Consider the following 12,548-nt stretch of genomic DNA (forward strand, 5'->3'; position numbering starts at 1 on the left):
TAATGATGTAACCGCCTTTTTGATTTTCTTGGTAATAGAACAAAATTTATTTTAAAATCTTGAAAAGTAATTTTATGACCTTTGACATGCAAGCAGATTATATAAAGTGCATTCTTTAATTACTGAAATTTTCTTACTGTTTTAAAATATATTATTTTATGTAAAGATTGTAGATGTGGTAAAAATATTATATAATAATACGCATAATATTACTATCAATCAGAAAGATGTAATTTTGGAGTTTTAGAATTCTAGATTTATTCAAAATTAATGTTGTATAATTTTATTGTAAGTTTTCATAATACAATACTTGAAAATAAGCAAATGAGTTGTAAAGACAATATGATCAAATGTATTACATATTAACTTATTAAACTTTAGTTCAAAATATTTAGAAAAATATTTATTAAATGTTGAATGAAATAGTAAGTAAAAACAATAAATTATAACACCGAAATTTCGTAGCAATAAAGTAAATTTTAATTATACCATTTAAAAACAATTCTTTGTAATGTAAAGAAATGTGCTTTTGAAGCTAATAATAATAGAAAATAATTTTTTGTAAATATAAATAGTTAAAATAGAATTAAAAATAGCTTTATGAAAATTTTATTGGAAAATTTTTTAATAATGCCTGGTGTAAAATGTATAATTAGTACATTAGGTACTTATATTATTGCTAAAGTAAGTTTTTAAAATTATTAAAATAAAGTTATAAAGTTGCTAAAATATATAAAAATATTACTGAAATAAATTATCGAATTAACTTTTATATATATAAGATTTCAGCTGTCTATAATTATTGCAAATTTTCTGTAGAAAATGAAAAAAAAAAATATTTTGGTGGTAAAATAATTAATGATAACTTTATAAAGATTAAAAGCACATTTTTGACTCTCACTTATAAATGTATGCTATTATTTTATTTTTTGACATAATATAAGAATGTAAATTGCCATTGAAAATAAAACTGTTATACATTATGAAATTAAAACTATTTATTTCCAATTTATACAACAATTTTATAATTATATTGTATAATATTATATTGTATATTGTATTACATTTATACATTTTCATGTTTCTATGTAATATTAAAGTTTTAATTTAAAATCAATTGAAGCAAAGTTCAATAAAAATAAGTACTTTAAAAATAAAATTTTGAATCGTGTCATAAAAATTATTTTATCTTTAAATTAAGAAGTTTCTTAATTTTTAAACGATTTTATGGAAATGAATGAAAATTTTATCTTTGAGATGGAATTAAATTTTCGTAAACTTTTAATGAACAATAAAGTTTAATTAGTAAGTTTAATTATTAACTAATAGATTATTAAATTAATATTATAGACAAGTTTCGCAATACAAATATTATTTAATATGTTTATTATATAAAATAATCGAATTTGATAATATCAAACAATCATTTTAAAAGAATGAAACTATTATTTATCAATACCTCATTGAATAATCTAGCACTTGTCTTGATATAATACAGAAAAAATATTCATTGAAAATTTGAAACGAGGTACTTTGTGAATTAGACGTTTTATGCTGAGTTTTTACATTTGAAATGAGCGCGCACGAATGACGACCACCCCTGGATCAAAAAAGGCCTTTCAAGGGAAATAGGGCTGGTATAGCCGATAAGGTCACGAAAACATGTGCGACAAGCATACAATACGCAATAAGCATACAATACAATACACAACATTAAAAAAACGTTCAGCATTCGAAACCGAAGATCCAGGAACCTTATTACCCGCGCACTTATCTCGACACGCTCAAATGCATAATCGCGCCTGCGTACGTGCATGTCCAAGTCGCTGTCTCAATATGTCAACACCAGGCGTCGCTTTGCTGATATTAGCATAAACTATAGACGGCGAATCGCGAAAAGCAATACGCAAGACCGACGTACTATACTGCTGGACAGGCAACATCCTGGATGAGTGCGGTGTAAAATCCAGTGTACAGTGCCGCCAGTCCGGATGAGAGATCCTCGCGTTTAACGGCTCTTCGAGACATTGCGGACTACATCCAGTAGCCGTCCAAATGCGGGATCGCAGCATTTAATCGCTTAAAGTTGCTCTTTGCGTTAAAACTCGACCGCGTATTAACTCTCGTGCGTCAATAACAACGGCGACGGTGACGGCGACGACGGTATTGACAACGAGGACGGCGACGACGGCGACGACGACGGCGACGACGGCGGCGACGACGACGACAACGACGACGACGACGACGACGACGACGACGACGACGACTACGACGAGGACGACGACGACGGCGGCGACAGCGGCGGCGGCGGCGGCGGCGGCGACGACGACGACCACGACGACGACAACGATAACGACAACAACAACGATTGACGACGGCGGCAGCGGCGTCGACGGCGGCGGCGGCGGTGGTGACAACCACGACCAAGACGACGACGCCGACGACGACGACGGGAAGGAAGAGGAGGAAGACAAGAACCGAATCTCGATTGCAAAAAAATAACGACGAGCCAGAGATTGAGGGTCATCAAGAATGCGGAGAGTCGAGGCGACGGGGCGACCGCGCGTCGCAACTTGCACCGGCTGACCGTCGAGGGTCTGTTGCACCCACATAACACGGTGGCAAAGCAGTAACGGCGACGGCGTGCGTCCATTGATAGGGGAAGTAAGTGTCCGCGTGTGTGCCCACTAACGACAGCAGCAATTGCAATAGTGACAGTAACAGCGACTCTTTATCGTTGATGCGTGAGTGATACCGTGAATACATATGTGTATGTGTATGCGCGGGGGCTGTGATACGTAGAATACGTTTTGTTTTGTTTTCTCCTAGTTTCTTTATATTGTATTCTCTCGAGCGCACACGTTCGCTAGAGATACTGAGAACTGTGGATTTCAGGGAAAGTTCTAAGGGAATAACATCACCGTTTCCTTTGCTTTTTGAAGCTGAAGAAAAAGAAGCAAACATTTCATCTACTGCTGTCCCCATGTCTTTTTCTTATTTCGTCTTCCTCTTCTCGACGAGGAAAAAGCCTCGCCATCTCCCGACGGTCTAATGTTTAGTGATACGCCTAAGGAGATACGAAACACGCAAGTTCATCTAGCAATCAGCGCTTATATGAACAAAAATTGAAAGGGCAAGGAGATTAAGGATTGAGATATATATATATATATATATATATATAGAGAGAGAGAGAGAGAGAGAGAGAGAAAGAAAGAGAGAGAGAGAGAGAGAGAGAGAGAGAGAGAAAGAGGAAGAGTGAAAGAGAGGATAAAGTGAGAAAAAGAGCGAGAGCGAGGGCCAAAAGAAGGAACAAGAAAGGGAGAGAGAGAGTTGTTGCTCACGAAGACGCTAACGACAAGAAGTTAAACATTTTAGGGTAATATTTATCATGCTCAAATTTCAACAATAAACGATTGTTTACACTTATCAAGATATGATAACCTTAACCTATCTACGTGCTCTTTAAATGCAAACATGGAAATTAATAATTATTTATTTAAAATTAATTATTATGCTCCATTATATATTTTTTTTTAATTGTCATTAACGATATTAGTTTTGAATAAAATACAAAATATTCAATGTTACAAAAATAACTTTAACTTTATTCTCAAAATGTTTTTAAAATTAAATGTAATATTTCAAACTACTTGTTACTACTGTTAGTTCGATATGCAATTTAAAAGGTATTAATAAACGATACAGTAAAACTACCTGTTTTTTTTTTTAACTATAGTAACATGTGTATTCATATTACAATATTTATATTTAAATTTATTCATTGAAATATGATAGAAACAACATGCATAAGCAGTCAATTTAAAACAGAAATATTCTATTTTTTCACAAAAGCTTCATTATGATATTTGAATATCTAGATCTATTTTACATTCGATCTTCATTTATTTCATTGTCTTCAATCAATATTGCTGTTTATTAAGTAGTAAAATTATGACTTATAAGTTTGAAATTATAATTTACTGGCTTAATCCCTATAAATGATTAAATTTGAATACTACAAGTATAATAAATATTTTATATAAGAGAAAATTAGTATAAAAAAGTAAATTACATGCATTACAATGAATGTATTTTTTTAGCATCAAGATGTCCTCGGGTCACAGTAGCAGAAGTCGAGCAGTACACATAAGCTCCATTTTTCAAAAACTGCAGGGTCGCTTTGCTGATGCCATGACACCACCAAAACTTTCCACAGACAAGCGAATGCTTGACAAAACTTGGAAATTGATGGATAAAGTTGTAAAATTATGTCAGCATCAGCGAATGAATCTCAAAAATTCGCCACCTTTCATACTCGATATATTACCAGACACATATCAGAGGCTCAGACTCATTTATAGCAAATACGAAGATCGTATGCATGTGCTCCATAATAATGAACATTTTTGTGTTTTTATAAACAATTTAATGAGAAAGTGTAAGCAGGCAATTAAGTTATTCAAAGAAGGCAAGGAGAAAATGTTTGACGAATCATCTCATTATAGAAGAAATTTGACAAAACTTAGTTTGGTTTTTAGTCATATGCTGTCAGAGTTAAAGGCCATCTTTCCCAATGGAGTATTTGCTGGTGATCAATTTCGCATTACTAAATCAGATGCTGCTGAATAGCGGTTTGGCAACAGGTAGGAAAATATTTTTCATATAAATAAAAAATTTAGACATAAAGTGATGATGTGTAAATAGAAGAAAAACTATATAAAATCTTTAAAACCAATATTAATATTTTCTCAAAATGCAGTATTATACATAAGAACTTCAGATGTAAACAGAATTTCATTTTTTATTTTATTATTTATAAATAAACGAAAGTAAATATGCCATATCATACATTATTAAATGATTCTTGTTGTTAAGATATGTAATAATTAATAATCAACATTTATAAAAATTCAGTTGATCACATGAATGACAACTTTGAGTATTTTCAAATTTCATACAATTACAAAAAACAATCCTAAAAATTCGAAAAAATCCGTTTTTTCGTGTAATTTTAGATAAATTTTATCTACGGTCGCATACGTTTTTTTATGTTAAAGTAATATAATTTCATAAATTAATATCAAATAAATTTCTTATAAATAAAATAATTTACTGCATAACTTGTATGTCACATAATAAATGCCCATATTGAAATGCTATTAGTATTAAAAACTGAATAATTCTAACAATAAAAACTCATATACAGTAAAAACAAAATAGTATGAAATCTTTTAAAAATATAAAACTAATATAAATTATAAATTATTAATTTTTTTTTCAATTTCTACATCGTATGTACCCTACAATCTAATGTAAAGTCCCCCTAATCAGCTGGCATACATACAGGTAGCCATGCACCATCGAATTATCGCATACACACACTCACCTGTCAAAATCATTTGAAAAACAAACAATACACGCCGGTAAGCGCTTTGTCGTAGCTAAATACGGAATCAAGTGAAATCCCCGTTATTAATTTTACTCCTTTTTTTTTTTATTTAATTTTACTCTTTTTTTTTTAAGGGAATTTCTAATAAAGGGCAAGAAAAAATTTCTTCCAAATTTTTAACAGATAAATTATATAATTGAAATGATAATTTATATTGTATTAAAGGTATTCAAGCAAATACGACAATTTAAGGATACGTGTTCGTATTGGTCTTTTTATCTTTTTTATTTTTTTTATTTTTTAAATCCGAATATGCCGGAAATGTATCGGCCGCGATGCATTCATGAAAACGAAACGACCCACTTTAATCAGCTGTGTCGCACGCGAAGCACACGAGAATCCGCTAATGATGTAATTTGTGCCCGACTCAGGCTGTAGCAACGCGCGCATCAAGGCTATATCCGGCAATTGACAATATTATCTACATTACTTGGAATTCTCCCCGTAGGTTCGACAGCTGACGTATAGAGCTACGCAAAGACGCTTCCTTCTTTAAAGCTTTGATAATGTTATGTTTGAGATAATAAAATTCCTTTAATACTGAATCAGAAATTTATTCAAGCTGTTCAAATAATAATTTTTCGTAGGGTATTTCATTGCAGAAATAACATGAGAAATATGTGTAACTTAATATTGAACGATATTTTTAAAATTTGAGAGATCAAGAGAACATTTTGATAGCTTAAAATCGATACTTCTTGTAGATCACTATTGTCACAGAAAATGCACGAAGTATATTATTTACATTTTTCTTTTTATTAAAGTAGCTCTAATTGATTTATGAATTATGGTTTTAATACATATTATATAATTAAAAATAATTTTCTAACTTTTTTTAGTTATTATTAAAACTTCAAACGTTTCAACACTTAGACAGTTTTATAAATATTTGTGTATCGAAACTAATAACTCAGCTGTTTAAGTTTCAGTAATTTAAAGAAGTCAATACACAAATTTCATGAAAATCATCACTAGTATTATAAATTATCAAAATGGAATAAATATTTTATACAACATATCTTCAAATTTTATATAATTTTAAAATAAAGTCAATTTTATCAATATTATTATCAATACTATTATTTTAAAAATACTTTTCTAAAAATATTTAAAGCATATTTATTACTATAAATATAATAGAATTTTTATTTTTTACTTTCGTCGTTAAAAATTTATTATTTTCATTCAATCAATTTTCGTTTTGTATATAAAAATATTGATAGCATTTTATAAATTTTTAAATATAATAGTAGTATATGTGCAAAAATTATTTATACAAATATTAATGTTAATTATATAATTTATAATACGATAAATATATTAAAAGATGTATTTAATTTATTAAAAAATTTCAAGATCTACTCCACTTATTTATAAATTTGATTTTTATTTACGTAAATACTCGCATACTTTAAACTTAATGAATATTAATTGAATGATATTTACTTTGTATATAATTTTATGATATAACATATATAATGATTGACGCTTTTGAAACTTCTAATTATTGTACATTATTCACATAATTTTCTACAATACATCTAAACTAACGTTAAATTTTTAATAAAAAATTGCTATTATATTTTACAATCCTTAATAATTATGGATTAAAATTCTGAAATTCATTTTTATTTATAGATAATTAACATTTTTACATTATGATAATACATATAAATATAAAATCGGAAAGATAACTTTTTAACATAGGAATGGAAGAATTTCAAATACGAAAATAACTACAGTTTTGTATTTGCATACGCTATGTTGACTAAAATCTTGACTAAAAAATCATCCATCTTTCATGTTACTATAGATGTTCTTTTTTTCTGATGCAACCAACATACATCACAGTAAGGACTGAACGTTACATTTCTACCCCCTTTTTACTATGATTTTCTTTTATGTTTATCGGTAACGCATTTACTAATGTACATTCAAAAGATTTCACTTTATAAATGTATTGCGTTAGTTAAAACATGTTTTTCATTTTTATACCAAAGTTATTCTTTTGCAAATTTTATTATTAATTTTACTATGTACATTGTATTTATTCATAGCCAATAAAATTACAATATTTTTAGAATATATGGATGAGCTATAATATACAATCCTTTTTACAAGGATTAATTGTATAACAAAACTATGACAATAATATTTTTTAAATAAAAAATGAATACGATATTGTAAATGCCAAGATAGAAATACGATTTTTTAAAAAAAATATAAATAAAAATTTATAATTCAAAGCTTTTGAATTTAGTTATGACCTACTTTTCTCTTGAAAGTCAAAAAACTTTGATTGTAATATTATTTAAAAGTTTAAATAAATTAAATTATTCGAATAATTTTATTATACTCTTTATTAACTAATTCGATATAATTGATTTCCACAAAATAAAATATTATAATGTAAATATTTTTATCTTTGATTTATCATCCTTTAATTGACTACATGAAATTAAATTACTGTAAATCTCGGAGTGTAGATATATTATTCTTTTGAGTTTCTGTAATATATTTATTTATCTGTGGAATTTAACTTAGTTTATAACTAATAAAAAAAATTAATTAAGAGAATTAATAAACTCAGTAAAACAATTAGTATAGTAAAAAAATATAGTTAAACAAGTATAATTTTTCTTTCTTTAAATATACAAAAAATTTAAGCTTTCTTAGTAAAATTCAATGTTAATTATGAGGAGAAGAGAAATCTTTTTTAAATATTCGGGTAAATAAATACCCGAACAAAGTTTCTTAAATAAAGTCAATAGTGTCTTAAATATATATTCTTAGAATTTTTTTTAACATAACATAGAAATTGTTATAAAAACGCAAGCAATATTTATGAATAAAGAATAAATCGTTGCTTATACTGAATTATCTATATATGTATGATTATATCAAATTTTTCACAATTAAAAATGTATTATAAAAAATAAGATCATTATAAGTGTTCTTACACCTTATGTATAACCACATTCTGTTATGTATCTTGTACTATTACTACATTATATTAAGATAAGGTATATAATACTAAATATTTATAAAACTTACATGAACTACAATACTAATTCATATTTTTAACCAAAATATAACCAATAATTTTCTACATAATAATCAAAGCAAAATGTGAAACAATATCGAAAAACGTTATTATGTTGATGAATACAATATTCATAGATATTTTTACAAATCGTTTTCTAATAGTATTTTTAAAGTCTATGTATATATATATATATGTTAATTTACAAAATTTTAGTAAATGAAAAATAAATTTCTTTTCGTTGTAAATATTATTTTAAGTTTCCTCTATGATAATCTGCAGCAATAAAAATAAACGCTATAACATTAATTGGAAATTAGAATTATTATGGTATTTAATGGTTTTAATAGTCAGATGTAGATAGTTAAATATGACTTTTCACCCTCTCAAAAGTAGGTCAGCTTAATAATAATCAATGAAATGCATTATTACACTATTCATTTCGTGTACATCTACATTAAAATTCTGTTTTTTAAATTTAAATGTTTTTAATAGTATTATCATATGATTTTTTGTGTCAATTATATTATAAAAGAAGTTATATTGAGTTTTAATCATTAATATATTTTTAGGATTATTGTCTGTAGAATAATAGAAAGTATACATTACAAGTCCTACGTACTTCATCTTTTAATTAAATAATTATCAAATCTCTAAGAAATATGTGCCATTGTATTAACTCACTCATAATTACTTTTCGAAAAGGCAACAATCTTCTTAATTATAACTGGTTATTGATTTTTCATCTAGCTAATATGATGGAAAAATATACTTTTACAAATACTAAATTAAATACATGTAGAATTTTCTGTTTTGAATATAAAAATTATAAGAATACAGTTAATTAAAAGAATTTACATTAAATTGTACGAAGAATAAAGAGATTAAACCAATAATGATAAAGTTGCATTACATTTTTATACCGAATATATTTATGCCGAAAAAACAGCTCCTAATGTTGAATAATTTAAAAAATTGTGGAAACCGTATATACACATACGTGGTTCTTATATCACGTAAGTCTGTAATTTGATTATCGGTCTTAATACAATTCAGCAAACTAAAAGTTGAACGAACCCTTAAAAACTAAGTGGCTCGTTTGAGGTTTCTAACCACCTACACATTCTTTATCGTAAAGGGGAAGAGGATGTGTGGCGAATAATGGATGTACATATAGGTGTAAGAATAAATGTTTTATGTTAGTATATAATGCAAGTTTTTTAAAACGATATCTTTTGTACTATGTCAGAAGGGCTTACGACCCAGAGCCGAGAATTGTCACATTCGTTTGAAAACGTATGCACGAATTAAAATTTTCACTTACATTGGCGAAAGTATTTTATTTTACATACAGTACACTCATTGAAAGCTATGCCTATTCGATACAACCAATATATATATATATATATATATATATATATACTTTTTAGAAGCATTAATTAAAGATTATAAAGGATACGAAAAGTCTTACAAAGATTTCTTTTAATTTGATAATGAATAACGCGTACTTTTGAATAAAATGCTTAGGATATCTTTGAATCATTGATGCGAATGTTTTCGCTCATACTTTAATATTCTACGATTAATACGCCATAATTGTGGGAATGAATCGATCTGTCTTTATTTAATTCTCATTCAAGAATTTATAAAAATAATAATTTATCATATAAATATTAATAATCATTCTTCCTTAAAAATTATAATTTTGAAATAAAATAGATCTATTATATAGAAAAAAATATAGAAAAAAAATACTTATATTTTAAAACTTGATATAATAAAAGTGTATTTTAATTTGTATAAATAAATTGCATATGACTTTAGTATTATAGACATTTATACACGAATTAAAATTAATATTTCAAAACAATTTGTTTATATTTGAATATATTTGAATATATTGAATACAATATAAAAAAAAAAATGTTATATAGAGTGTTTAAAAATTCTAGTTTTGAAAAGTATTACTATAATTTAACAGCACAATAATATTTAGAAGATGTCAAGTAAGATGCACTTACATTGTATCTTTTTGTTTCACTTTTGAGTTTAATTTACTTCATGGATAAAATTTTTTTTTTTTAAGAAATACGATAAAAATTCTTTAATATTTTTTTAAGATAAAATGTTGAAATCTGATTATTAATATTATTTATTGTATAAGATGGTACTTATACCGAAACCAGTACTCATAATGCATTCGCGATTGCAAAAATTAAAAAGTTTTATGTTTACAGATATATGCAAATGTTCGGTTTTATATCATTGGACGAAAACTAAAATTATGAATAGACTGTTTTCGGATACTACTTACTGTTATTTTTATAAATTAATTTTTGTATTTATATTTATTAGACATATTCATTTGTTACTCTGAGACATTTATTGTTTAAAAATATTAATTACAATTTCTCTATGTTGTAAATACTACTATTGTATTTATACTTGTATATTTTTAGTTTAATACGTGTTCAAACATTGTTCCAAGTAATTTATGTTATTCATATTTTATAATACCTTTTTTTATACTCATACTATTGAAAATACAATGCAAATTGATAATTGATTTAAAAAATATAACCATGAGGTTCTCAAATTTGTATATGATCAAAAAAAAGAATATATATTTTTAACGATCGTATAAATTGTACTTCATATAACATATTCCATAAATTTACATAAAAAAATTTAAAAATCTCATAAATACTGTTATTTTTATTTATACAGATTTTACTTTGAAAATATAGGTTTATACTCAATTTTAGTTTGAATGAAATTTAATCGATTACATTGAATAACTAAAATTGAATTTATTAAGGTTACTAACAGTATATTTATATCGAATGTATGTAATGCAAATTTCATTTGTTAGAGAAATAATTGTATTGTATTCCAAATATCTATGATTAATAATTATAAAACATTTAAATATTCTTTTAGTTTATAATTTATAATTATTGTACAAGCATATATTGTATTTAAAAAAAGATTTTTCAATGATGTATAATTAAAATACGAATATATTACTAATGTATACATAATAAACCATACATTGATAATCTGTAAAATATTAAGTTGTTTAAAAGCGTTTATATAATTTGATGTTATAATAAATATATATAAATAAATATAAAATAACATCTAACACAATTAATACATGTTTCTTTAACTATATTTTCACAAATAAAGCATGACTTGTTTTTAACAATAAATAATAAAATCTTAAAAGTTGGACTGTAATACGACAATTACCTTAACATTCACGACTTGAAATGGATATATATATATATATATATATATATATATATATTGAATAAAATACATTGCCCTATACACATACATAAAAGGGAGATAATCAATGTTCAAGAACGACTGTCATTTTTTTTATACATATTCAATGCTTTTTTTGCAATTCCTGGTTTGTATACGTTGCTGTGGAAATCGTACCATAGCATCTATTATATATTAATTACACTAGAACTGAACTGAATAAAAGTAGTTGATTCGTAATATGAATATTAATAATGTGAAATATATCAGAATTTTTATAAAATTGGAAATCATCTTTTATTTTTGCTTTCGAAAAATTTTATACATTAAAACTAATAATTCGACCAAATTTATATAGTATTTTTATTTGTATTGACGATTGTATTTGATTTTATTTCATATTTCAAATAATAAATTAGTAAAAAGATACTAAAGATATTAAAAACAGGATTTTGAAAAATTTTGTGAATATCTAAATAGAATAAGAAATATTTATATCAAATTTTTTAAAAGTTACGTACTACTCTTTATATAACTTTCTTTGTATTATACTATTCGATATATATATATATATATATATATATATATATATATATTAATTCCTTACCAACATAACATGAATAATATATTGTGGAAAATTTTTAATTTGACTTTATACTTCGTAATAAGAAGCCTACAGTCAAAATTTTATAAGAATACTATGGCGTTAGAAACTATAACCTGTTATGTATGCATGTGTTTAATAATAAATATTTAATATAATAATATGTTTAGTTTTTTCTAAAA

At 25.9% G+C, this 12,548-nt stretch overlaps 1 protein-coding gene across 1 annotated transcript; it reads left to right on the forward strand.

Moving 5' to 3' along the window:
* The first annotated feature begins 3,266 nt into the window (after window positions 1–3,266).
* Window positions 3,267–4,629, forward strand: LOC105359137 (E3 ubiquitin-protein ligase CBL-B-B-like). The gene is made up of 2 exons (XM_011495638.1): window positions 3,267–3,376; window positions 4,101–4,629. The coding sequence occupies exon 2, from the start codon at window positions 4,108–4,110 to the stop codon at window positions 4,627–4,629; it is 522 nt and encodes a 173-aa protein (XP_011493940.1). The 5' UTR covers window positions 3,267–3,376; window positions 4,101–4,107.
* The last annotated feature ends 7,919 nt before the right edge of the window (window positions 4,630–12,548 follow it).

Source organism: Ceratosolen solmsi, unplaced genomic scaffold, assembly GCF_000503995.2.
Source record: "Ceratosolen solmsi marchali unplaced genomic scaffold, CerSol_1.0 scaffold11, whole genome shotgun sequence".
NCBI lineage: Eukaryota > Metazoa > Arthropoda > Insecta > Hymenoptera > Agaonidae > Ceratosolen > Ceratosolen solmsi.